General features: G+C 42.8%; 1 protein-coding gene across 1 annotated transcript in view; it reads left to right on the top strand.

The window, feature by feature from the left end:
- LOC136580797 (uncharacterized) overlaps window positions 1-22232 on the top strand; it is a 390741-nt gene that overhangs the window by 333593 nt on the left and 34916 nt on the right. Inside the window, exons 9-10 of the mRNA XM_066581655.1 lie at window positions 5150-5382; window positions 20311-20440. Of these exons, the coding sequence (XP_066437752.1) occupies window positions 5150-5382; window positions 20311-20440 (363 nt within the window). The remainder of the gene's footprint in view (window positions 1-5149; window positions 5383-20310; window positions 20441-22232) is intronic.

Genomic DNA, 22232 nt, shown 5'->3' with positions numbered 1-22232 from the left:
CGCTGCTAAACTCCTTCCCTCTTCCCTTTCCTAATGGTTCTCATGGGCTATATTCCAGGAAAAGATGGGACAAGACCTATCTTTTCCAACCGATGTAAAAGAGGCAGACAATTTTATGCACTGGAAAATCGCCCACCTAAACAAATACATTGGAACCCAACGCTTCAGATGGCCTAATTTTCGGCCGGGGTTTTATCACAGCAAAATCGCAGCAATAAAACGCTTGTGCGAAACCAGCCTAAGGGTGCATTCACACGAACGTATATCGGCTCGGTTTTCACGCCGAGCCAATATACGTTGTCCTCGTGTGCAGGGGGGGGGGATGGAAGAGCCAGAAGCAGGAACTCAGCTCCCGCCCCCTCTCTGCCTCCTCTCCGCCCCTCTGCACTATTTGCAATGAGAGGAGGTGAAACGGGGGTGGGGCTAAGTTCCGGTAATTAGCCCCGCCCCCGTTCTGCCTCTCCCCATTGCAAATAGTGCAGAGGGGTGGAGAGGAGGCAGAGAGGGGGCGGGAGCTGAGTTTCTGCTCCTGGGCTCTTCCAGCCTCCCCCCCCCCCCTGCACATGAGGACAACGTATATCGGCTCGGCGTGAAAACCGAGCCGATATACGTTCGTGTGAATGCACCCTAAAGCTGAGATTTCAATCAATTAGATTTTCTGTGAATATCTTCCTTACCATTTAGTGAAAAGTCATGAAGAATGCATTAAAATTGGCGGAGCAGAAACCTAATCTAGCTGTATTTACCTTCTCTAATGCTCCCATCAGAAGTCACTTTTTTTCTTTCCTAACTTAAAGGGTGACACAATTTTCTCTTTTCCCCTTAGCAGCCACATATGATCAAACATAAAAGACGTCATCAAGGTGTTTTTGGCAGGTGTAGGTAATAAGTGTTAAAGGGGCTAAAATGAGGAAAAGGCAGCAATAGTTTCTTAATGAGATCATTATGCCTCATTTTTCTTCCTGATTAGACAGGTTGCATATGCTGCCGGAAGATACAGGCATTCAGGGACCGGACAGGTCAAAGCATTTGCATTTAATCAATGTGCCTCATTATGAGGTATTAGCTGATGGAAGAGAGATGGATCATTCTCCTTAATATCATTGGAAAACTCAGCTATTCTGTTGTTAACTAGCGACCCTTGTGTGTCTCATATTCCGATTCCTTTGTGTAGATGATTGAAGAAGACGTTTTATACATTGCTTGGAAAGACAGACGTATCAACGTATCCATTCTACTTCATGGCATATACGTATGGAGGCCATATGTTACGTATAATTAGATTTGTGCATAGATTATATTAATATTAATGAATCATTCACAATTTCTTAACTTTAAGAGTCTTCACTTTCATTTGTCCTTGGAAATCCCAATACCAGTTATTACACCCATTGACATTGTAATAATAGTGGCCATAGCAGGACAAATTCTATTTATTTTGATGATTTTGAAGTAAAAAAAGGTTTGTCTTGTAGTTGACTTTTTATTTATTTCTACCAGAAAAGACAGCATGCTGCACTGTTCAGACTTGTCAGGAAAGTTTTGTATTATGGTTTTCCTTTAGCATTACAATTAGTTTATGGTTGACAGGACAGTTCTATAGTTGTCTTCCATTTTTTTTTATTTAGCTTCTTCGTGCATTGTCCAAAACAAAATTAATTTTCTAATTCAGAATCCATATATACATTAAATTAATGACAGTCAAACCTACCAATATTAGTGAGAACGGTTGAAAAGCTAATGTATATGGCAGACTTACGACTCTGCTTCAATGGCAGATGCCGGGAAAGAGAAGATTTGGTCAATTAGATTCCAATATGCCCCATCCTTTTGTTCTCAGAGAGATAAGTTTTCGCCAGAGGAGTCTGACAGCAGCTTACTCCTCTATCCCCCATTCAGAATACATGCATGCTTGGGTGAGTTGGGGCACATGTGTATGGGGGGACAGGAGAGGTAGCTGTCGAATGAGCACTTGGCCAACTGCTATCTAAACCGTATGACCGGATTTACTCCACTTAATATTTAAGGTGTGTTTGCAGTTAAGCTCAATAACCATCCACTGCCCTTCATTGTACAGGGGCTGAGGAAGCTGAGATATGGAGCTATCCTTGTCATTGTCTGATCCTTGACATGGGAGAGCTGGTAGAGGTTTTCCTTGCTGACTTAAAAGTTATGGAATCATTAGGATATAAAGTAAAAATGTTCATGGGCATAGGCTTACCGGCAGGGGGTGTCGGGGTCGTAACGGCGACCCGGCCCCTGCGCTTGAGGGGGCCCAGAGGGCAAAATGTAAAAGAAAAATGTAAAAAAAAAACATTTTTTTGTGCTTTTTCTAATATTAGCATAAAAAAGGTAAAAAAAAAAATAAAACCCCACATATTTAGTATTGATGCGTTCGTAACGACGTGTATAAAGAGCTGAAAATGCTTTTTATTTTGTACGGCAAAAAGCGTAAAAAAAAATCAAAAAACAGAGGCAAAATGCTAATTTTTAACATTTTGCCTCCCAAAAAATCCAATAAAAGTGATCAAAAAAGCTGTACATTCCCCAAAATGGTACCAATAAAAACTACAGCTTGTCTCGCAAAAAATAAGCTCTTATAGAGCTCCGTACATAGAAAAATAAAAAAGTTACAGGACTTTGAATGCAGCTATAGAGAAAAAAAAAGATTTCCAAAAAAAAGGATTTTATTGCAAAAAAGTGTAAAAACCTAAAAAAAAAATAAGAATTTTGTTATCGTTGTAACCGTACCGACCCGCAGAAAAAAATTTAGTGTGTCATTTATGCTGCATGATTAATGCTGTAAAAAAAAAATCTATGGCAGAATTGATGCGTTTTCTCTCCGTTATCATAAAAAAAAATAATAAAAGTTTTACGATATAGTCTATGTACCCAAAAGTGGCACCGATAAAAACTACAGCTCACCACGCAAAAAACAAGCCCTCATACGGCCACGTCGACGGAAAAATAAAAAAGTTATGGCTTTTGAAAAATGGAGATGGAAAAATACCAAAAAGTCACTTGGTCCTCAACGCCAAAATAGGCCATGTCATTAAGGGGTTAAGTATACATCATATTGTTCTTAAGGAGTAATATATTTTAAATAACATAGATATCTGAAAATAAAGAAAGAAATGTTTAGGTACAAGCACCATAATTGGATGAACAGGTGAGTAGGAGCGATAGTAGCCCTCGTACATACAGTACTGTTCCCAAAAATTGCAGTCCAACATCCTTAGCCTGATTAATCACTGTTTTTGGTGATATTCCTACTTAGCAAGTAGTTTACTTGTAAGTGTAGTAGAGTAATGGAAAAAAAACAGACCCAACAATTAGGACGCGCGTGCTCTAATTCTAAGTAACTGAATCACTAATTGAAAGGGGAGCTGTCAAAGTAATAGCAGTGAGGAGTTAAATTGCCAAAGTCATTAATTCTGTGGAATAGCAAGTGTTCATTTTGGCCCTTATTTAAGGTAGGAGGGTGGTAAATGCTTCATACGTTAGTTATAGCACATTTCCTTCTGAAATACTGGTAAAAATGGCTCATTCCAGACATTGGTCTGATGAAGGATGTACTTTTGGAGGGGGGAAAACATGTAGAGAAGTGCTACAAATTATAGGTTCCTCAGCTAAAATGATCTCAAATGCCTTGAAGTGGCAACCCAAACCTGAAAGATACTGTTTGAATGGATCGAAGCATAGTCAAAATGGCAAAGACTCAGCCAGTGATCACCTCCCGAATGATCAAAGAAGATCTGAACCTACCAGTGAGTACTGCTAAGATCAGAAGATGATTAAGTGAAGCCAAGTTACCAGCAAGAACTCTACGAAAAGTCCCATTGTTGAAGAAAAAAGACATGTCCTGAGTAGGTTTAAATTTACAAAGGAGCACATTGACTGGCCCAAAAACAAATTACACAACATTTTGTGAACCAATGAAAGCAAAATTGTTCTTTTTGGGGTCTAGTGGCCACAAACAGTATGTCAGATGACCCCCGATCACTGAATTGAAGCTACAGTACACTGCGAAGACAGTAAAGCACGGTGGTGCAAAAATCATGATACAGGGTCATTTCTCATACCATGGTGTTGGGCCTATTTATAACACATGGGGCATCATGGGTCAGTTTGAATATATCCAAATACTTGAGGATATCATTATACCCTATACCGAAGAAGAAATGCCCTTAAATGAATGTTTCAATATGACAATGGCACAAAATATACCAGTAAGCAAACAACATCTTGGTTACAGACAAACAGGATCGAGGTAAGGGAGTGGCCATCCCAATCCCCTGATCTCATTCCCATAGATAACTTGTAGGGTGACATCAAAAATGCAGAAGAACTGTGGAATGTAGTCCAATCTTCCTGGGCTGGAATACCTGCTTAGAGATGCTAGACGTTGATAGAATCCATGCAGGACAGATGTTAAGCAGTTCTCAGAAACAATGGCTATGCCACTATTCGTTCAGTAATTCAAAGTAAAGTGAAATCTTAAACATTTTTTCAGTTTATACATTACATTTTTGAGTTTTTATAGAAAAATGCTGGTACTGCTATTTTTGAACAGCCCCAAATTCCTGATTTCTTTACTTTTTGTAAAGGATTAACCCTTTGCAATCCAATTTTGGATTCAGAGTTTCCTAGGGGGGCTTTCTGTTTCTGCCATTATACAATGGCGCCATCTGCTGGCTAGAGCCAGTACTCGCAGTGTGGGACATGCTGGAAAAGCCCCTAACAGTGCGGCCAGTAATATACAGTAAGAATACCCTGCCGGACGTCTTCTGACATCGGTGCTATACAGCCTTCAATCAGAATGTCTTTAGATGTCAGACAGTGGATTGGAAAGGGTTAACACAAACTAGATCAATTTTCTTTAGATTTGGAATTGAGCGTGTCGTATTGCCAGTGTATCTGCATTTATTGAAAGAAAAGTTATTATAATGATTTTGGTCCTTTATTTGCTTTTCCACGTGTAGTGCTATTCTTTGAACACTACGGTACATATATGATGTATTGAGGTGACTCTTGATGTAGGTGTTTGTTCTTCCTTGTTTGTGGTTTTCGATGGCTTGACTCGTTCTTGGTGAATATTGTAACAACTTCTTCTCTGCACTTTCTCAATGTTCCCATTTTTCTCCCACAGCAAGATGGGTTCTGGATTTACTCAGAGTACTGCAATAATCACTTGGATGCCTGTATGGAGCTTTCCAAGCTGATGAAGGACGGAAGGTACCAGCATTTCTTTGAAGCATGCCGACTACTGCAACAAATGATCGACATTGCTATCGATGGGTTCCTTTTGACACCTGTACAGAAGATCTGCAAGTACCCACTTCAATTGGCTGAGCTTCTTAAATACACAGCACAGGACCACAGGTACTACTCGTGACCAGATTACCTTTCTAGAATGTTCTTAAAAGAGTTCTGCCATCTTTAGAGGTTCTTCTTAGAATATATAAAAGAGTTGCACTTCCCTTGTATAGCATTCTAAATAGAAGAGCTCCATTTATGCACAGGAACAATCAGAAAATAGGGTGTGCAGAGTCAAACTCAGCATGTTGTAAGCACATTTCCATAAATTGCTTTGCTGACAAAAACGTAGGGCTGTCATTCCCTATATTGCTCCATTAGTCACACTTTATTAGAGAGTTTGTAAAGTACTTGCAAAGATTGAGGGGAGAGTTAAAGAGCATTAGTCATAAAATTCTTATTTTGTACAGTCATGGCCAAAAGTCTTGAGACTGAAAAAAAAATTTAGATTTTCACAAAGTTTGCTGCTTTAGTATTTTTATATCTTTTAGTCAGATGTTTCTGTGGTTACTGAAGTATAATCATCAGCATTTTATAGGTTTTTAACGTTTTATTGACAAATACATCAAGTTTAGGCAAAGACTCTCAATGGGATAGAGATCTGAGGAGTTTGCTGGCAACGGACCCAAAGTTTCAATGTTTTGTTCAGCACGCCACTTAGTTATCACTTTCGCCATGTGACATGGTGCTCCAACATGCCGGAAAAAGTATTGTTCATTACCAAATTGCTCCTGGATGGTTGGGAGAAGTTGCTCTTGGGTAGTTGGGGGATCGGACATAGATCTATCAAGTGTGACCTTACGTAAAACTGTTAGATTAGGGTCTCTGTGCCCATTAGCTCATGGATTGGGACAGATCTGCCTGAACTTGACTTGTCATGCATATTCCATGGCTCGTCACTTTCTGACTTGATCTGTCTCACTCCCTATATCGTCATAGGGTCTTCTTACAGGTCCGGGTTTTCAGCCTCTTTTTTTATTCGTTTTATGTTTGTCCATTGATTACGGTATCCCCATGAGTTTCACTACTCTAGATCCAGTCCATCGATTAGGGATACCCGGGCTATGTATGTCAGTCCAAGGCGTGTATTTTAATTGTTGAAATAAAATTTAATTTTAAGTTGTCTATACTATGAAGGTGGATGGTTGGGAGAAGTTTCTTTTGGATGGTTGGAGAAGTTGCTCCTGGATGGTTGGGAGAAGTTGCTCCTAATGGTTGGAAGAAGTTGTTTCTGGATGGTTGGGAGAAGTTGCTCTGGGATGGTTGGAGAAATTTCTACTGGATAGTTGGGAGAAGTTGCTCCTGGATGGTTGGAAGACGTTGCTCTTGGATGGTTGGAGAAGTTTCTCCTGGATGGTTGGGAGAAGTTGCTCTTGGAGGATGTTTAGATCCCATTTTTTACTTATGGCAGTGTTCTTAGACTCATGAACACTGAGAGATAATCGCTTAAAAGTCGCTCAAAGGACAGTTTGAGTGACAGTTTTGAGCGATCATCTTTGCATAGTCTATAGTAGCTACTTAAGAGCTATGCAGGTGGAGCGGGAGACCACCGCTATCGCTCTGCGAACAATACAGCAGTTCTGTATAAGCAAACAGCTGTATTGCTCTCCACACTTACAGCTCATGTCCCGCTGTGAACTACCAGCGGGACACGAGCTGTAAGAATCTTATCAGCGCTGCCGACCGTGATAACAGCCTGCACCACTGATAAGAGTTCATCATTCAATTCAAGGAAACTAGAATTGAGCAAGGAATAACTCATGCATGAAAGCTGCACGATGTCCGTGCATTTAGACCCTACGATTCTCGCTCAAAAGATGGCTTTGAGCGAATTTTGAGCGAGAATCGTTGGGTCTCATGGGACCTTTAGTCTATGAGTGAGCCAACTACCTTGGATGAGAAACTACCCGCCCTTGAATGGTCTCGGGATGCTTTACTGTTGGCATGACACAGGACTCATAACAATGCTCACTTGTTCTTCTCCGGACGATCATTCTTCCAGATTTCCAAACTGTCTGAAGGGAGCTTCATCAGAGCAAATACTGTACAGGGACTGAACCTCAGAGGACTGGGGAAAAGTTATTTTCTCTGATAAAGCCTCCTTCAGACTGTTGGGACATCTGGAGAACGATTGTCCGGAGAAGAAAAGGTCTAAAAACGTAGAAACAGCAAACATTGTGAAAACTCAAATTTGTGTCAGTCTCAAAATGTTTGGCCACCGCTGTATGTTTTGGCTTGGATCATCCTGCATTAAATCTGTTCTTTTTTTTTATCAAAGTAGCTGCTTATGAATGCTGCCCCATTTTTCAGTTTTCTGTATAGGCTAAGAACTGATTGGCTGTCACATTGCACATTTACTGTCAGGGTCGGACTGAGGTGCATAGAGCCCACTGGGGTGTTGATACTGGTGGCCCATCTTCAGTTCTGTGATATGGTATCACATCTATGTGAAGCCATAACTACTTGATTGTCAATTCCCAGCTACTGCATTCTCCATGCATGACAATGGAGATATGGCTGCTCTTGTGTGTGCAATATATTCGCTGTTGAATATCGCTACAGATATTAGAGATGAGCGAACGTACTCGGTAAGGCCGATTTCGCAATCGAGCACCGCGATTTTCGAGTACTTCACTACTCGGGTGAAAAGTACTCGGGGGCGCTGTGGGGCGGGCCGTGGCGTGGTGGAGCGGGGGGTAGCAGCGCGGAACAGGTGGGAGCTCTCTCTCTCTCCCTCTCCCCCCCACTCCACTCTGCAACCCTCCGCTCACCCACAGCGCCCCCGAGTACTTTTCACCCTAGTAGGGAATTACTCGAAAATCGCGGTGCTCGATTGCGAAATCGGCCTTACCGAGTACGTTCGCTCATCTCTAATAGATATCTATTATTTCGGGTTTTAGAGGCGGCAGTAACAAGTGATGATGCAGTCCATGTGTCTACACCCAGACTGCAACCTAATAGTATAGTGGTGGGCTTTAATGAAACATACAGCTCCCAGCAGGTCCTGAAGGTCTATGGATATCAGGACACGGTGGGAATAGTAGTTCCCAGAAGAAAAGAGAAAGACAGGCACAGGGCTTGGAAGAGTAAAAGAGATGTGTATGTGTTTAACTCTTTCCAATCCACTGTCTGACCTCTGAAGACATTATGATTTAAGGCTGTACAGCTCCGATGTTGGAAGACATCCGTCAGGGTTCTCTTACTGTATACTGCCAGCCTCTCTGCTGTCGGAGCCTACCCAATGTGTCACCTCATGCAGTACTGGCGTTAGCCAGCATATAGCGCCGTTGTATAACGGCAGAAAAAGAGTAAGCCCCCTAGGAAAACCAGGATACAAATTGGATTGGAAAGGGTTAACCCCTTAGTGACGTGGCCTATTTTGGCCATGAGGATACAACGAGTTTTGGGAAATTTTCATCTCCACTTTTCAGAAGCTATAACTTTTTAATTTTTTTGTCAACTTGGCCGTATGAGAGCTTCTTTGTGACATGGAAAACTGTAGTTTTTAGTGGTACCGCTTTTGGTTACATATAATGTATTGTAAAACTTTTATACATTTTTTTTGAAGGGCAGATACAAACTAGAAAGTGCACAAAAAGGTTTTTTTATGAAATTTTTATATGTGATTTCTGTTTACACTATTTTTATTTTGTAAGTCCCTGTAGGGGACTTGAATGATAAAAGCTCTAACTGCTATAATGCATTGCAGTATTTCTGTACCGCAATGCATTATCACTCACAATAGCAATCACAGGCCATAACAGGCCTAGAAACCAGTGTATGGTGTCCGGTTGCCATGGCAACCCATCGGCCCTGCACAATTACGTCACAGAGAGCCGATAACGTCACAAAGGGAGCGTGCTTTTGTTTTCATTGAATACTTCTCAGTATTTGAGAGCACGGCAACAACCGTGCCCGTCTCTGTCTCTCTGACATCCCGTTGCCACACTCTGCTCTCTTGCTGAGAGCTCCATATACTGCTCCATTACAAGACTGATGTTGCTTGCAGCAAGATGATGCAAGCAAATAGATTGAGACCCTGGCCATTGAAGAGGTGGGCCTACCCAGGGATGTAACTATAGAGGGTGCAGGGGATGCGGTTGCACCCGGGCCCAGGAGCCTTAGGGGGCCCATAAGGCCTCTCTTCTCCATATATGGAGCCCAGTACTATGAATAAAGCATTGTAGTTGGGGGCCCTGTTACAGGTTTTGCATTGGGGCCCAGAAGCTTCAAGTTATGTCTCTGTGCAGCATGGTTTAGGTATGGGCACGGGTACAGATACAGATAGAGAGGGGGGGGGGGGGCAGCTGACGTTTTGCATCAGGGCCCCTGAGCCTTTAGTTACACCCCTGGGCCTACCACTTGATATATATATATATATATAGACGGGCACTGACTCTGCCGTTATTACAATAAAATAGGATGGACACACGTGTTAAGATGATCTTTACATTTGCAGTAGTTTGAAGAGAAGCAAGAACTTTAAGAACTTTGTAGGCTGCCCCCTACCCCCTCTTCTCCGTTGGTGGGTGGGGGTAATAAGGAAGATTTATCTGCTCGGGCCATGGGAGGCTGTGGGAGACTCTCACGTCTTAGTGCAGACGCCCACCAGGCAATTCATCGTCTCCCCGGTGGGCCAGTCCGAGCCTGTTTACAGTGAACCAAGTCAACTAATTTGTTAAAGGCCAATGAAGACAGTTCAACAAGTTCTACTACTTAGATTTGTTCAGACAAAAGCAAAGGACTTAGGCGTAATTGACACATTATATATATATATATATATATATATATATATATTTATTTATTTTTAAATGCAGTACTTTTGACACTGCTGTAAAAAAAGCATCCCACCCAGATGTTAGCTGTAGATGTACATGTGTAGGATCTATAGGAAAATATGACTAGCCCTACAAACATTGTGTATTTTTAAACTAGTGTTCTTTTTTTTGGTCTATCACAGCATGCTCTGACTTTAGCATTTTTTTTTTCTGGTATTTTTCCATAGACTCCTCCATAGAAAAAAATGCCTTAAAAACATGTATGAGCAAAAATGACACTTAAAAAAGCATTTAAAAAGCATGGATATCATTCAAAGTATATTTTCTGGCAGTTTTAGAAGTCTTAAAGGGACCTGTCACATTGAGCTTGCTGTCCATTCTGCAGACATCATGTTATAGAGTAGGAGGAGCCAAGCAGATTGATGTATAGTTAAGTGGGAAAAGACTCATTTATATCCCTGATCATTCTGAGCTTAGAAGTCCAGTGGGCGGAGCTATCAGTGATTGACAGCCATTTCAGTATGTACAGTCATCCACAGCTGTCAATAACTGATAGCTCCGCCCACTGGACCTCTAAGCTCAGAATGAGATATAAATGCATATAATACAAGCTCTACTGAATCTTTCCTCATAAAACTATATATCAATCTGCTCGGCTCTTCCTGCTCTAGAACATGATGCCTGCAGTTTGGATAACATATACAAGCTAGCAGATTCCCTTTTGTTTTTTGCTTGTTTTATACAAATCACCATAGTTTCTGCAGTAACACTTTTTCACAGGGTTTTGGTATCATGGAGGTCTATAGATATAGAAAAAAATGCCATACCTACAGCATGTTATATTTTGGAAGAGATATAATTCATAAAAATCAATGTTTCTCTATTTACTCACATCGGACGTCATTCGTCCCCCGCACCCCAAAAAATAAAGAATGCAACGAAGAAGCAACATAAAAACTTCAACAAAATGCATCATTAACCCTTTCCAATCCACTGTCTGACATCTAAAGCCATTCTGATTGAAGCCTGTACAGCTCTGATGTCGGAAGACGGCCGTCAGGGTATTCTTACTGTAGATTACTGGCCGCTCTGTTGTCGGTGCCTCTCCAACATGTCCTATACTGCAGTACTGGTTCTAGCCAGCAGATGGCACCATTGTATAATGGCAGAAAGAGAAAGCCCCCCTAGGAAACCCTAAATCCAAAATTGGATTGAAAAGGGTCAATCCGGCCTTAGAGATGTAAAAAAATGGATCTTAGATATAACGAATTGTAAAAACGTAATTGAATAACCCCAAGGGAATAAAAAATAAGTTAACACTCACGACAGATGCTGTATTGGTTATCCAGGCATAATCACCTGCCTATGACGTGGTCCTCCTATAGACATGTTCTGCACGTTCTGGATTAGATTAGTCTTGATGTGCCTTGTCAAGGGGTGTTGAGAAGCGTTCCTGTAAACTATCCAGAATGGGAATCCAGCAGTCTTGTCAATATTACTTTATCCCAACATATCCGTTTCTGCCATTCCTGCCATTCTTTAGAGTCAACTCTTAATCATACATCGGTAGCAGCTGCCCTCATGCATTCTTCTAATTAACAAGCTTTGATGTCCAGAGGAATAAAATGAATACATAACATTGGAATCAATAGCCTGACTGCAATATCTTTCCTTGAGAAGATGGATTACCCTTCTCCTGGCAAATACAGCAGATACTTTCTGTCTCTCTTCATTATATGAGATACCTAAAAAAATGTGTATGTAGAACCACATAATATCCAAAAAAATCGTATATTTTTCAGTAATACTCAAGATTAGCATAAAAAGCCCATATACAAACCACTTCAATATGAGGCAACCTGTACCCAATGTTCCATCATATTAATGACTGTTTAAAAGTAGAGATGAGCGAGTATACTCGCTAAGGCACATTACTCGAGCGAGTAGTGCCTTAGCCGAGTATCCTCCCGCTCGTCTGTAAAGATTCGGGGGCCGGCGTGGGTGACAGGTGAGTTGCGGCGTGGAGCAGGGGGGGGGGGGAGGGGGGGGGTTAAGTGGGAGAGAGAGATCTCCCCTCCGTTCCTCCCCGCTCTCCCCCGCCGCTCCCTGCCGGCTATTCCATTGTATTCATATTTTTTAATGGCTATGTTTGAGTATTATTAATAACAGTCAGATTTTGGGGATATTATGTGGCTCTACAAGCACATTTTTCTGGTGTCTTCTATTAGTATTGTGCATAGAGCATTGATTCGTTTAGATATAAACCTAGTTGTAGGGTTTTTTCTCCTTATTATAGGGCAAGACCCCAGAAGTACAATGTGATAGATTTGTCTTGTATTTATTACTTTTCCTGTATTACACGGGGTACCTTCCCCCTGACTACTTAATTTTATGTGCAGATGATTACTTACTTACAACATGAAATAGCCCAAATACAAATCTTCTCAATTAAATACTTGGTGTTATCATTGAAAGACAGCTTACATGGGCATCTGCAGTTTATGGACATCCCAATTCTTGGAAAATAGGGCTATTTTTATCAATTGTGAAAGTATTGAATTATATTTTAAGCAGCAGTGTTGTGTGGGCAACATTTGTACCGTGTACATAGCAAAAAGCATGTGTACGAAAGACACGTATCGTAGTTTTGCTAACAGGGTCTCAGACACTGAGCATGCCGTTTTGTCACAATTAACCTTTGTAATGTTTTACTAAGAGAGAAGTATCACACATGCTGCAGACTTTGGTTGATTTTGTGGGGGTTGTCACACTGTATAACCTCTTGCATTGCAACGATAAAACGGAAGAGCTTGGAAAGCATCACTTGAGTGTTTCTCATTGTGCTCTTCTCTGATGCATTGTGTATATACAATTAGGCATACCTGATTGATGAGGCTACAATACCCTTGGAATATCACCTAAATGAAGTGATTACTGTTAGACCCATGGGGCCTTGAACGCCTTATTTTAAGTCAGTGAATGAGTTATTATTTATAATGTCCCAGTTATTCTTAAACTTCATAAGTAGATGAGTAAATATAATGCCCCATGCACACATATTGGAAGAGGTTTATATACAGTGCTATAGGTTTGATGTATTTATCTAAATGATGTCACCTCCCAACTTCGTTCATATACAATGATATCTTGTACACAAAATTGGTGCATATTTTGGAAATTTGATGAATTTTATGACTCTTTGTTAGCCACCCATTTAATGACCCCTTTTTTGATGTATATATAAATGATAATAAATCTGGTGTCCTCCACAGCCCCTATTATTCATTACGCTTGCTAAGGGCTTAGTCACACGGGCGCCGATGCGCCCGTGTGACTGTGCTCTTACTGCAGGAAGAAGATGGCCATACTTCAACACGGACGACTCCCCGTAGCGCAGAAGAAAGAACACATGACCGGCAGTGAAGCCGGTCACATGTTCTTTCCTCCGGCACTGCAGAGAGACGTTCGTCCGGAAGTGCGGCCGTCTCCTTCCTGCAGTAACACGGGTGCAGATGTGCCCGTGTGACTAAGCCCTTAATCTCCCAGTTTTTAAAAGATTGCTTTAAACTATTTTAGACAAACTGTTGTCTAAATCAGCTGATGGCTCAATGCACAGTGTATGCATAGACAAACAACATACTCGTTATAGTAAGGTTGTAGAAATTTAGGGTGGTTTCACCTCCATGTTGGAAACTTTGGTCAGAGGTTACATCCCAGATGCGGCATAAAAGCCAGGCAGCAGAGCGCAAAGTGAACAGACCCCATTATAGTCAATTGGGTCCGTTCAGCATTGTGCGGTTCCATCATAAGGTGGAGCCATTCAGCCCAAAGATTCTCCTTCTCTGCTCCCCGAATGGAGCGGGAAACCAGAACCCCCACCACAGATGTGAAACTACCCTTAGTCCATCAATTTATTCTACTCTTTACCGTGGTGACCTAGAAGTAAGTAGAACCTAATTCCCTTGAAGATAGGTCTAAGTTTGTTCTCATGTAGCTGCTCCATATTTGGTGCTTGGAATAAACCCCTGAATTAATTACTAGAGATGAGCGAGCACCAAAATGCTCGGGTGCTCGTTACTCGGGACGAAAATTTCGCGATGCTCGGGAAAAGTAGTGGCGACTGGGAACCGAGTAGCGTGGGGCCGCCGCCGCCATCATGCTTTTGAAAGCCTCCGTTTCCACAAGCCTATACGGCAGCATCTCCAGGCTGATCAATTTGGCTATGTGCACGCTTGAGCGTGCGGGTGCGTGGCGGCATACTTGCGCTTGCGCTCAAACAGTTGCGCTAGCGACGTCTGGACGCTGCGCTGAGAGACATTGCTGGATGGGGACGAGGACAGCGGAGGTGAGGGTGTGGGTGCAGGCCGGTAGGCACTCGTGGCACCTGTGTCCTCAGAGGGGGGTTGGATCTCAGTGGCAGGTTGGGGCACAGGGGGAGAGGCAGTGGTGCAAACCGGAGGCGGTGAACGGCCTTCGTCCCACCTTGTGGGGTGCTTGGCCATCATATGCCTGCGCATGCTGGTGGTGGTGGCTCCCCAGCTGATCTTGGCGCGACAAAGGTTGCACACCACTGTTCGTCGGTCGTCAGGCATCCCTGTGAAAAACTGCCACACCGTAGAGCACCTTGACCTCTGCAGGGTGGCATGGCGTGAGGGGGCGCTTTGGGAAACAGTTGGTGGATTATTCGGTCTGGCCCTGCCTCTACCCCTGGCCACCGCACTGGCTCGGCCTGTGCCCACACCCTGACTTGGGCCTCCGCGTCCTCGCCCGCGTCCAATTACTGCAGACTGTTTCACTGTGGACAGGAATACAGCGGTGATGTAACAGGCAACACAGAGCCAGGAAAGAATTTTGCGCAAGCCTGCTGTAACACTTAGCTGGCTGCGTATGAATTAGGACAACTGCCCCCAGCAGAGACCCAGTACACTGAGGACGGTCACAGGCAGCCCAAATAGATTTTTTTTCCCAAATGTTTTTGGAAAGGCCCACTGCCTATATACACTAAATATGTCTTCTGTCCCTGCCTCACCACTACTGGCCCTGGACTATGTAAAATTACTGCAGGATGCAATGCTCTGCACGGCCGATATACAAAAAAAAAAAAAGGGGCAACACTGCAAAAAGCAGCCTCCACACTACTGCACACGGTTAGATGTGGCCTTAAGAAGGACCGTTGGGGTTCTTGAAGCCTAAAATAACTCCTAACACTCTCCCTATAGCAACTCCAGCAAGACAGCACTTTCCCTGAACTATGTCAGAATGCATCTGTGACGAGCCGCGGGAGGGGCCGATTTATATACTCGGGTGACACCTGATCTCGCCAGCCACTCACTGCAGGGGGGTGGTATAGGGCTTGAACGTCGCAGGGGGAAGTTGTAATGCCTTCCCTGTCTTTCTATTGGCCAGAAAAGCACGCTAACGTCTCAGAGATGAAAGTGAAAGTAACTCGAACATCGCGTGGTGCTCGCCTCTAGTAACGAGTATCTCGAACACGCTAATACTCGAACGAGCATAGAGAATATGGAAAACTAAAGACCTTATTTATGTCTTCACTGGGACATTAGGATGACTGTAGAGCAATGAGTTAAATTTGGGAATGTTCTAAAATTAAATGGGACATGTGTGATATAGGCTGAAATGATGAACTGAGGTTTTCCGCAGCTTTGACATAACATTCTTCATTTCTGTGCAATATATTCTCCTTTGTCATAGTGTCCCAAGTAAGTAAGGTTTAGAAGTACAGCTTGTACTGGAGTTGGTTGGACAACATATAGTAAACTGTAACTATAGTGTGGCAGAGACATTGGGAAACATTTATTAAGGATTATACACCAGAATTCTGTTGTAAAAAAGTCAAAAATGTTTGTGCAAGTCCCACTTGTACAAAAACTTGCAACTTTTCAACCTTTTGAGCCAGCTTTGTTACTTTTGTTAAAAGTGAGATTATTTTTCCCCGTGGTAGAATTTTCTAATTGCTGCTGCACCCTCCCTCAGTTTACAGCAGATTGCTGGGGGTCGTGGTAGCATAACTTTGTGACTAGATATCTAGATATCATCATTAAGACCTTTCTTACAAAAACAGAACATCCAAACCGGGCAACCCCAGTAAAGAAAATAATGCCCAAGTATGATACTTAGTTTACCCTTTCAAATAGTTCCCTAAACCAAGTCCAGTCTGAGTTATTAGGAGTTAGGAATCTAGGGTTAAATGACATGGGTATTAGTGTATCTTGACGCCACCGGAAGTATAGGTGGTGACAAGATGCTAGGCGCTTGACAGGGGGGTGATGCCCCCTTTTTCCTGATAGGCTCTTATTTCTCACCCTCACAGCAGGTCCTGGAACTCAGCAATCCACAGCTGTCTTGTCAAGTGAGTATAGCGCCGCTGCAGCAGCGGCCTCCTGGCAGCAGCTTCCACCCTGTGGGGTCTTCTCCCTGTCACAGCAGTAAGTACCCCCACAGCAATAAGCAGCGTGTTCTCCCTCATGGCAGTGCCGTGACTTTTGCCTTGGCAGGAGGGTTAGGGATGTTTTGGGGTTAGGCTTTCAGCAAATAATGTACGCCTAACAGCTACACTAATCCCTAGCCATGCAGCCACGGCAAAAAGCACTACATACTCTGCAGCTAGGACCTTTGAGAAGTCACCAATCAGAAGCTAGTGGTGTGACAGGGGCGTGGCCTGCATCCAAACCCTGTCAAACCCCTAGCTTCCTGGTGGCGTCAAGGTACACTAATACCAATGACATGTTACTATTATAGCATTAATTGATACTCCCAGATGTAGTCCAATGTATGCTTAACCCTTTCAGGACCGGAGATTTTTCATTTTTAATTTTCATTTTATCATCCTCGCCTTCCAACAGCCATAACGTTTTAATTTCTCCATTGACATAGTTGTATGAGGGCTTGTTTTTTGTGAGACGAGTTGTATTTTTTTATTTGTACCATTTAATGTATCATATAATGAATGGAAAAACTTAAAAATATTAACTGGGGTGAAATATAAATGGAATGCAGTTGTGACATATTTTGGGGGGTTTAGTTTTTACAGCATTCACAGTGCAGTAAAAATCACATATGAACTTTGTACCATGGGTCAGTAGGATTATGGTGATAACACATTTATATAGTTTTTTTCTATTTTTCTTTTTTTTAAAAAAAGGGGGTGTAGAGGGGGTGGGAGCTCAGTTCCTGCTTCTGGCTCTTCCATCCCCCCCCCCCTGCACACGAGGACAACGTATACCGGCTCGGTTTTCACGTTCGTGGGAATGCACCCTAAAGCACATTACTCGAGCGAGTAGTGCTTTAGCGAGTATACTCGCTCATCCCTAATCATTACCCATTGCCACAGGTTACTCAATATATTGAGCTTTTCTTCGAAGAGTTCCAGTAAAGTATGTTGCGGAGCAGATTGATTGCAGTCTTGAGAAAAGCCTGTCTGACATACAGTAGTCTGGAGTTCTCCATTGAGTCATTCACACGACTCTTCACATTATATTTCTGTTTTTGATGCTGTCAGATTTTACCTGTTTATGGGTATTACAATTTGTATATGGCTAGGACATACAATATGAAAACATACATCTATAGGAGGACAAGTTACAACAAGGGAATATGTTGGGGAGAGGGGAGCCTAGTCCTCCTTGCCCCCATTTACTTAACTACTGGGTAATGAGAACCTATGTAGAACTCTCCTCTCTACATGAGCTGTATTGTTAATGAACAGGGGTTGGGAAATTGTCTCCAGGATCATGGGTCTTGGTAAGGGTATGAACAAATATCAGGTCCTTCTAGGTGGAAACCCTGAGACCCCAAAGTCAGGTGCCATTTTTGATAGTTGCAGCAGGGCTTTCTCTCTTCTTTGTATGACATCAACTTACAAGCCTCTTGCAGCTACTAGATTGGATTGTGCTATACTTAAAGGGGTTGTCCCGCGAAAGCAAGTGGGGTTATACACTTCTGTATGGCCATATTAATGCACTTTGTAATGTACATTGTGCATTAATTATGAGCCATACAGAAGTTATCAGAAGTTATTCACTTACCTGTTCCGTTGCTAGCGTCCTCGTCTCCATGGTGCCGTCTAATTTTCAGCGTCTAATTGCCGGATTAGACGCGCTTGCGCAGTCCGGTCTTCTTCTCTTCTGAATGGGGCCGCTCGTGCCGGAGAGCGGCTCCGTGTAGCTCCGCCCCGTCACGTGCCGATTCCAGCCAATCAGGAGGCTGGGATCGGCAATGGACTGCACAGAAGCCCTGCGGTCCACCGAGGGAGAAGATCCCGGCGGCCATCTTCACCAGGTAAGTAAGAAGTCACCGGAGCGCGGGGATTCAGGTAAGCACTGTCCGGTTTTCTTTTTTAACCAGTGCATCGGGTTTGTCTCGCGCCGAACGGGGGGGCTGTTGAAAAAAAAAACCCGTTTCGGCGCGGGACAACCCCTTTAACCCTTTGAAACCCAATTTTGGATTCAGGGTTTCCTAGGGGGCTTTCTCTTTCTGCCATTATACAATGGCGCCATCTGTTGGCTAGAGCCAGTACTGCGTTATGTGACATGCTGGAGAGGCCCCCGACAACAGAGCGGCCAGTAATATACAGTAAGAATACTCTGCCGGACGTCTTCTGACATCGGAGCTGTACAGCCCTTAATCAGAATGTCTTTAGACGTGAGACAGCGGATTGGAAAGGGTTAAGGCCCCATATACATTACACTTCCATTGACTCGAGACCTAACGATTACCGAATACCTCTGGGGCCACCTGACTTTCCCTTGACAGATGATGTTGAGGCAAAGAAGAATTAAGCATGTTGAATTTCAACACCAGATCATTTTGACCCCCTGAAAAAGGCCATTCTCTGGCTGAGTCTTTTTACACTCTCCCCATGTAAAACAAATGGAGGCTCAACGCACTTGAGTATTCAAGTGTATGGGAAAGTCTTGAGAAACAGCGGTTGGTCGAACGAGCGTTTAGCTGACAACTATTGAAGGTGTATGGACATCTTTAGAGATTAGTGAAAGGATGCTTAACTTTACTGTATAGTGTTTTCCATCTTTATAGAAAGACTAGCTGATATACCCGGCTTCGCCCGAGTTAATTTGGTACTGGTATTTATCTGGTGTTCACACGGAAAATCTTATGAAGTCATGGTGACTTTAGAGATACAGAGGAAAAAAATATATTCACCATTTTGCATGGTTCTCTGCGTTACCCAGGAAACACCACTGGGAGGTAACCATGCAACGTTTCCTTTATATAAAATGAAAGTGAGAGAATTAGATTCCATACGTAAAATTTGTACACCAGTTCTTTTGCGCTAGAATTGAATAATCGAGTAGGGACCTATTAACTTTTCCTATTTATGACAAAATAATCAATGCTCGTGCCAAATTTCAAGTAAGAGAATTAGATTACATACGTAAAATTTGGACGCTGATTCTTTTGCGCTATAATTGAATAATCGAGTTGGGACCCATTAGCTTTTCCTATTTTAGACATAATCTATGACTGTGCCAAATTTCATGTTTCTACGACATCGGGAAGTGAGAGAATTAGATTCCGTAATAAAATTTGGATGTTAGTTCTTTTGCGCTAGAATTAAATAATCGAGTTGGGACCCCTTTACTTTTCCTATTTTAGACATAATCTATGCTTGTGCCAAATTTCATGTTTCTATGACATCGGGAAGTTGGAGAATTAGTGGCGAGTCAGTCAGTCAGTGAGTCAGTGAGGGCTTTCGTCTTTATATATATAGAAGTGAAATTCATGGCAAATAGTATGTGGGAATCACAGTAGTTATGACAAATGTTTCTTATTTTCACCATTTTATTCATTATCTCACTGGTCGTTTCATCATCCAATAGTCTTTAGAACTAAGATGTGACAAATAAAACTATTGGTGTTATCATTATATTTGTCCGCTGCATTGGCATTAGTGCCTGAGACCCAGGGTTCATTTCCTAGGGTCTATACAAGATATAGAGTGAGATTTAGGATCAGGCTGGTGACTTATACGGAGTTGTTTCTTCTTCATTTCTAGGTAGTCTAGTAGTATATAAGTAGTATAGAAGGGTTATACGGTACACCATGCAGATTTACCCTTTCCTGTTCCTTATGACTAATACTCAGCCAGTCCTCCAGTAGAGAAGCCGTACATCACACCAAGAGTTGATCTTCTTCATATTGCAATTAAAACATGTATGTTCTCTTTTTGTATCTGCAGTGATTACAGGTATGTGGCAGCAGCTCTCGCTGTCATGAGGAATGTCACTCAACAGATCAATGAGCGGAAGAGAAGACTGGAGAATATTGACAAAATCGCACAGTGGCAAGCATCAGTTCTGGACTGGGAGGTTAGCAAGAAAGCATTTTAAAGTTATGTGTAAAACTAAAAGACAAAATAGCTAAATGGGTCTTTGGAGCATTTCAAACTTTTGTAGCTGTTCTAATTTGGCCATTTTCAGACAGAGCGGGATACTAGTTGCACCTGGAAAACCTAGGTGCAACTGGCATTAGACAGCAAACGGACACCTGTCCATGCGCCGTCAGTATACACTGACCCTGCACACTGCATGTGCTGTTCTTGTCCGTGAAAACAGATAAGAAAAGGAAATGTAGTCATTTTTTTTCACACATACCACTGATCCATGTGAATAAATGGCCATGTGAAAAGCCTCACAGGCCATTATGGAGCCATGTACTGTCCGTGGAATGGGAAGGGTACCATCTCTCCTTAAGGAGAACACCTAGAAGGTGTGTGAGGAGACTTATATGGCCATGTTGCTTCTCTGGGAAATATGCAAATAAGGAAGATGGAACAATACCTCTGCAGCGCCACCTATTGGAAGGCAGCATTCCTGCAATCCAATATTAGACTTTTCCATGGAATACATGAACATCACATGACCCAAATATATCTCCATCCGAATGGGCATATAGGGTATCATTTCCTTCCCTCTCTTATCGTGACTGTCAATTTCTGTTTTGTCGTCCTTCTGTGTTCTGAAATCATCTCTCTACCCTTTTCCTACTGTACTTTCTTTTGTCCATTTAGCTTTTTTATCAGGGAAGTGATAAGTAACCATGGGGCCCCATGTAACGTCAAAACTTGCAATGACATTTCACTCTACGATGTCCACATTCAGCAAATAGCTCAGAACATGATTGAGTATATTTGTCTCTAGTCTGTACAATATTCCTGTACATTAAAAAAGACAAAGTGATGCAGAAGTATTGTTCCATTTTGCATATATTGTTCCTATTTGCGTATTTCCCAGAGGAGGAGCACGGATGGCCTTATAAGTATTCTCACACCTTCCAGGTTATCTCTCTAAAGAGAAACGATACCCTTCCTAACCCACATCTACAGGCCTCTCACGAGTCAAGCCACAAACCTGCTGCACACTGAGTGGCAGTCACCCCAAAACAGCTGTCTGAGAATTGCGAGCCAGAGCCAAAGCCAAAAGCTTCTCTAGAAGGAAAACACAACCATGCACAGTCATTGTTACAAGGCTTATTAAAAAGTCTGACATTGACTTGCAAGAATGCTGCCTTCCAGTAGGTGGCGCTGTAGAGAAATTGTTCCATCTTCTCTATTTGCAGAGGAGCATGGATGGCCTTATAAGTGCTCTTTCTAAGGTTGAAATGATACTCTTCTGACCCAGTATAAGGATAATACACCTAGTTTAGTCAGAGCATAGAGAAAATACATTAATGATATTAGAGTTAGGGCTCATGTCCACGGGGAAAATAGGATTTAGGATCCGCAGCGGATTTCCTGCATGCGGATCCGCATCCCATAGGGATGCATTGACCACCCGCGGGTACATAAATACCCGCGGATCGTCAATAAAAGTGATTTTAAAAAAAATGGAGCATGGAAAAATCTGGACCATGCTCCATTTTCGTGCGCGTCTCCCGCGGGGATGGCTCCCGCGGGCTTCTATTGAAGCCTATGGAAGCCGTCCGGATCCGCGGGAGACCTAAAATAGGAATTTAAAGCATTTACTCACCCGCAGCGGACCGCGAAGCTCTTCTCTTCCTCACGGCCGCATCTCCCTTGCTTCGGCTCGGCGGATGTGCCCGGCGCATGCGCGCGGCACGTCGACGACGTGCCGGCGACGTGCCGCCGGCGTCAGGAATTCA

Source organism: Eleutherodactylus coqui, chromosome 10 (assembly GCF_035609145.1).
Source record: "Eleutherodactylus coqui strain aEleCoq1 chromosome 10, aEleCoq1.hap1, whole genome shotgun sequence".
In the NCBI taxonomy this organism is placed as follows: Eukaryota; Metazoa; Chordata; class Amphibia; order Anura; family Eleutherodactylidae; genus Eleutherodactylus; species Eleutherodactylus coqui.
This window is presented reverse-complemented; position numbering and strand designations above follow the sequence as displayed.